General features: G+C 33.6%; 2 protein-coding genes across 2 annotated transcripts; both read left to right on the top strand.

Moving 5' to 3' along the window:
- The first annotated feature begins 1,301 nt into the window (after nucleotides 1-1,301).
- Nucleotides 1,302-2,854, top strand: LOC112031710 (uncharacterized). Its single transcript, XM_024064416.2, has 2 exons — nucleotides 1,302-1,420; nucleotides 1,538-2,854. Exons 1-2 carry the CDS (start codon nucleotides 1,406-1,408, stop codon nucleotides 2,846-2,848), a joined length of 1,326 nt encoding a protein of 441 aa, XP_023920184.1. The 5' UTR covers nucleotides 1,302-1,405; the 3' UTR covers nucleotides 2,849-2,854.
- Nucleotides 2,855-3,217: 363 nt separating this feature from the next.
- LOC112031698 (uncharacterized) lies at nucleotides 3,218-4,928 on the top strand. The gene is made up of 2 exons (XM_065763160.1): nucleotides 3,218-3,335; nucleotides 3,453-4,928. Exons 1-2 carry the CDS (start codon nucleotides 3,321-3,323, stop codon nucleotides 4,761-4,763), a joined length of 1,326 nt encoding a protein of 441 aa, XP_065619232.1. The 5' UTR covers nucleotides 3,218-3,320; the 3' UTR covers nucleotides 4,764-4,928.
- The last annotated feature ends 886 nt before the right edge of the window (nucleotides 4,929-5,814 follow it).

The raw sequence follows: 5,814 nt of genomic DNA, 5'->3' as shown, positions 1-5,814 counted from the left end.
TAATGATTAATATACATTTGTAAGCTCCGAATCCCATGCAATAGCATAATGGACAATTAATCATTGTGTTGCCTATAAATTAAAAAAAAAAAAAAAAAAAAAAAAAAAAAAAAAAAAAAAATTATTCTCCTCAATTGTTATCCACTCTTTCTTCCTATCTTTCTAGATAAAAATGAATGACCAACTAAAAACAAACCTTTAACAGCCCAAATCAAAATAAAAGTTTACTGATGCAAAAGGTCAGGCAATTTTAAAGCATTGCTCAAGCAAAATGAGATTTTAGAAATTCATTTTCATTGCCATACCAATATTTGATCGATGGTTGTTGCAATGAATGTGGTTAAATTAACACTAATTTTTTTCCTAAATTTTATTTCTCGATAAAAGCCATAAAATTCTTAAATTATTTCATTTCACACCCTCGATGAGTATACTAAAATAATTAGAATACTTGCTCTATGTAACGCTTTATTACCAAAGTTCTAAAGTTTTTTATAAAAAAAAAAAATATATATATATATATATCTACTATGGTTTAAATTATACTAACAAGATTTTTAAGTTTTAGAAATTTAAAAGAATTCTATTAATTATTTTATATTATTTTAATAATCTATCATAAGTATTTATTTTTAATAATAAAAGATGAGATATACACATTATGCTTGCACTAAAAGACTTTTAATAATGTAAACTTTATAAGTTGTGCAACATAATTTCATCACATCATTCATTATAAATACATTAAAATTATTTACATAGTTTAAGTTAAATGAAATTCTATTAACAAATTTTTGAAAAGAAATTGAAATACTAATCAAATTAAAACTCAATTATCAAAAGTTCAAAAATTTTAAAAGAGGTTCTATTATTTTTAGAATTTTTTTATAATCTATATTTGGTTTTTGATAAAAACATTGATCGTAGAATTTGTATTACTTATTAACTTAAATTTTTTTTTTTTTTTGGTTTTATTATTCAATTGATAATATTATTGAAATATTTGTTTAATTTACATATAATTTTTTGTTAAGCCATGTGATAGTTAAAAAAGGGAGGAAAAGAAAGTATATCTAGGACACTAAATGCATTTACACATATTATATGGTAAGAAAAGATACCCAAAAAAAAGAAGATTCGATGCATTTACACATATTTTCTGCACGTACCTCTCCATGTCTCTCTTTGTGGTAAACTTTAAAAATGGCAACTTTTTTATTCACTATCATTTTATTTCTGGCTGGACCCCAATCACAATATTAATACTACATTAATCATGTTCATTATTGTTAAAAAAAAAAATTGTTCCTAATCATCGGCGTCTCTAGTCTAAATTGTCCTGATTTGACTTTGAAAGTTTCAAAAGCAGGGAGCTATTTCCAGAGATAATTGGCTACGTTCGTACATGCTTATTAAACTGGTACATTTAGAAGTCTCCTATGTGATTTATTTTTATATTTATTTTTATAGTTTTTACGTCAACAAGAACTTTACTATAGCTGCCTTGAAATTTCTAAATTATGTTCTCTTGTTTCAGCTTGAAAATTATATGATGGTCAGAAAACTCAGAAGATTCACAGAGGTTACGATGTTTGATTACAAGGTACTTTGCCGTGCCAAATTGTCTATCATCTTTACCATCACACTTGTTGCTATGATCTTTGTCATCTACAAAGACAGTATCGTCTGTGAAAACAGTGAGGAAACTCGAGGGCAACTGAGATCAAGTACTGGCAGTATAATCTATGAAAATAATGAGCAAACTCAAGGGAAACTGAGATCAAGTATTGGTAACAAACAACTGTATTCCATGCAAGAAAAGATTGATGAAGTTGAAGAAGAAAATTTGCAATCATTAGTCCCTCCTTTGAGTGTCACAGAAGAAGAGAGAATTGCTTGGTTCCGGGAAAAGATGCCGAAGATTCAGATTTTCCAGTCCAACAACTTGACACGGAAATTTCATAGTCGGGTTAAAAAATTCTTTCGCAGCGGCTGTGAGGCACAATTCTTCATGACTTGGATTTCACCAGCAGCGACTTTTGGAAGAAGGGAATTCTTCACCTTGGAGAGCCTTTTCAAGGCACACCCTCATGGATGTTTAATGATTATATCAAGAAGTATGGACTCTGGAAGAGGGAACAAAATCCTGAAACCTCTAGTTGATAGAGGATTCAAAGTTAAGGCAGTGACACCGGACTTGGCGTATCTATTCAAGAATACACCAGCTAAAGCTTGGTTTAAGGAGATGAAGAGTGGGAAAAAGGACCCAGGTGAGATTCCATTTGCTCAGAATTTATCCAATTTGATCAGACTTGCAGTATTGTACAAGTATGGTGGGGTTTACTTGGATACAGATTTTATTGTTCTAAAGCCTTTTATCGGGTTGAAGAACTCAATTGGTGCACAAAGTATGGATATGGAAACTAAGACCTGGACCAGGTTAAACAATGCAGTTTTGATTTTTGATATGAATCATCCACTTCTGCTCAAATTCATGGAGGAATTCGCCTCCACTTTTGATGGAAATAAATGGGGTCATAATGGTCCCTATTTGGTTTCTAGAGTGGTTGAGAATATAGGAAAGCAACCTGGTTATGAGTTCACAGTCTTGCAGCCTATGGCCTTCTATCCAGTTGATTGGATCAGGATAAACAGACTTTTCATGAAGCCAGCAAACCGTTCTGATTCTAGATGGGTACAAGAAAAACTGCTTCAGCTCAGTGGAGAGACTTATGGGGTACACCTATGGAACAAGCAAACCCGCAATTTGCAAATCGAAGAAGGAAGTGTCATGGGAAGACTAATCTTAGAACACTGTCTCATTTGCCAACACATATATAGTTCTTAAAGGAGGATGCTTTCTTAAATTTTTTTTTTTTTTTGGTTTTATTATTCAATTGATAATATTATTGAAATATTTGTTTAATTTACATATAATTTTTTGTTAAGCCATGTGATAGTTAAAAAAGGGAGGAAAAGAAAGTATATCTAGGACACTAAATGCATTTACACATATTATATGGTAAGAAAAGATACCCAAAAAAAAGAAGATTCGATGCATTTACACATATTTTCTGCACGTACCTCTCCATGTCTCTCTTTGTGGTAAACTTTAAAAATGGCAACTTTTTTATTCACTATCATTTTATTTCTGGCTGGACCCCAATCACAATATTAATACTACATTAATCATGTTCATTATTGTTAAAAAAAAAAATTGTTCCTAATCATCGGCGTCTCTAGTCTAAATTGTCCTGATTTGACTTTGAAAGTTTCAAAAGCAGGGAGCTATTTCCAGAGATAATTGGCTACGTTCGTACATGCTTATTAAACTGGTACATTTAGAAGTCTCCTATGTGATTTATTTTTATATTTATTTTTATAGTTTTTACGTCAACAAGAACTTTACTATAGCTGCCTTGAAATTTCTAAATTATGTTCTCTTGTTTCAGCTTGAAAATTATATGATGGTCAGAAAACTCAGAAGATTCACAGAGGTTACGATGTTTGATTACAAGGTACTTTGCCGTGCCAAATTGTCTATCATCTTTACCATCACACTTGTTGCTATGATCTTTGTCATCTACAAAGACAGTATCGTCTGTGAAAACAGTGAGGAAACTCGAGGGCAACTGAGATCAAGTACTGGCAGTATAATCTATGAAAATAATGAGCAAACTCAAGGGAAACTGAGATCAAGTATTGGTAACAAACAACTGTATTCCATGCAAGAAAAGATTGATGAAGTTGAAGAAGAAAATTTGCAATCATTAGTCCCTCCTTTGAGTGTCACAGAAGAAGAGAGAATTGCTTGGTTCCGGGAAAAGATGCCGAAGATTCAGATTTTCCAGTCCAACAACTTGACACGGAAATTTCATAGTCGGGTTAAAAAATTCTTTCGCAGCGGCTGTGAGGCACAATTCTTCATGACTTGGATTTCACCAGCAGCGACTTTTGGAAGAAGGGAATTCTTCACCTTGGAGAGCCTTTTCAAGGCACACCCTCATGGATGTTTAATGATTATATCAAGAAGTATGGACTCTGGAAGAGGGAACAAAATCCTGAAACCTCTAGTTGATAGAGGATTCAAAGTTAAGGCAGTGACACCGGACTTGGCGTATCTATTCAAGAATACACCAGCTAAAGCTTGGTTTAAGGAGATGAAGAGTGGGAAAAAGGACCCAGGTGAGATTCCATTTGCTCAGAATTTATCCAATTTGATCAGACTTGCAGTATTGTACAAGTATGGTGGGGTTTACTTGGATACAGATTTTATTGTTCTAAAGCCTTTTATCGGGTTGAAGAACTCAATTGGTGCACAAAGTATGGATATGGAAACTAAGACCTGGACCAGGTTAAACAATGCAGTTTTGATTTTTGATATGAATCATCCACTTCTGCTCAAATTCATGGAGGAATTCGCCTCCACCTTTGATGGAAATAAATGGGGTCATAATGGTCCCTATTTGGTTTCTAGAGTGGTTGAGAATATAGGAAAGCAACCTGGTTATGAGTTCACAGTCTTGCAGCCTATGGCCTTCTATCCAGTTGATTGGATCAGGATAAACAGACTTTTCATGAAGCCAGCAAACCGTTCTGATTCTAGATGGGTACAAGAAAAACTGCTTCAGCTCAGTGGAGAGACTTATGGGGTACACCTATGGAACAAGCAAACCCGCAATTTGCAAATCGAAGAAGGAAGTGTCATGGGAAGACTAATCTTAGAACACTGTCTCATTTGCCAACACATATATAGTTCTTAAAGGAGGATGCTTGTATTTATTCTCTGGTAAATGAGATAATGGGTATTTCTTTTGTATCTTTGTTCTTTTTTTCTTTTCCAACTTTTTTGGTTGTTTGTCAATAATTATATGATAGTAAATCTCATACAGCTTAACAATGGTAATATACATTCAATTTTCTGACTATGTGATAATGATTTCTAATGTAGAATAATATCAAAACTTTCTTGCACAAATTATAATTCTAAACCTTTTCAATTTCAATCTAAATCTAAACCCTCTGCATCTCCATAAGCCAAATCCTGGCAATCTTCTGTATGACTTTTTTCGTTTCAACTTGTGGTTGCTAGTTTTCACCTTTCTATTCCCAACGCCAACCTCTCTATCCATGAAACTACCTTCTGTAGCAGCCTTATTTTGACCATCAGTTCCAGAATCATTGGTGGGTCCAACTTGCTTAATTGATGCCCATGGATCATGAATTTCATCATCTGCATCACTGCCCCACAAAGGTATAGCCTTTACTATAGGTGAGCCACTGTAATTTTCAAAAAAATTGGACAAACTAGTATGTTCCATATCAAATAATCTCCTCAAAGATGTGCTTCCTCCTTGCATCAATTCTAACAAGCTGTTACTTTTCTGGGAGGAAGAGAACGAAGAACTCGAAGGAGCCGAAATATACAAGGAAGGAGAAGATGAGGATAAATACAAAGATTTCTGGTACTCTAGAATCCGCCTGAGTCTTTCTTTGCCAACAACGAGAGGGGACTCTTCATCCTTCTCTTCTGTAATCTCTGATACTGGCATAGTTTGAAAGGATTTTTGTTATATGTATGAAATAGATGCATAGGCAACCTGCATTCCTTTTCTATTTGGTTAAAAAGAAAGACAGAGATCAGAATGCAGGAGGGCTAATGGAATTGAAACAAGAAGAGAATGAAGATTAAGCAAATGGATGCAAGAAGCAAGTGAATTATGTGCCCTCTTCAATCCCCTAATTGCTTAACCTTTTATTTTTTTTCATAAGTAAGTTCAGGAATAAAGAGAGCAGAATCAAGGTCTAAAGCAT

The sequence above is a fragment of the Quercus suber genome, unplaced genomic scaffold (assembly GCF_002906115.3).
Source record: "Quercus suber isolate HL8 unplaced genomic scaffold, Cork oak 2.0 scaffold_494, whole genome shotgun sequence".
Lineage (NCBI taxonomy): Eukaryota > Viridiplantae > Streptophyta > Magnoliopsida > Fagales > Fagaceae > Quercus > Quercus suber.
This window is presented reverse-complemented; position numbering and strand designations above follow the sequence as displayed.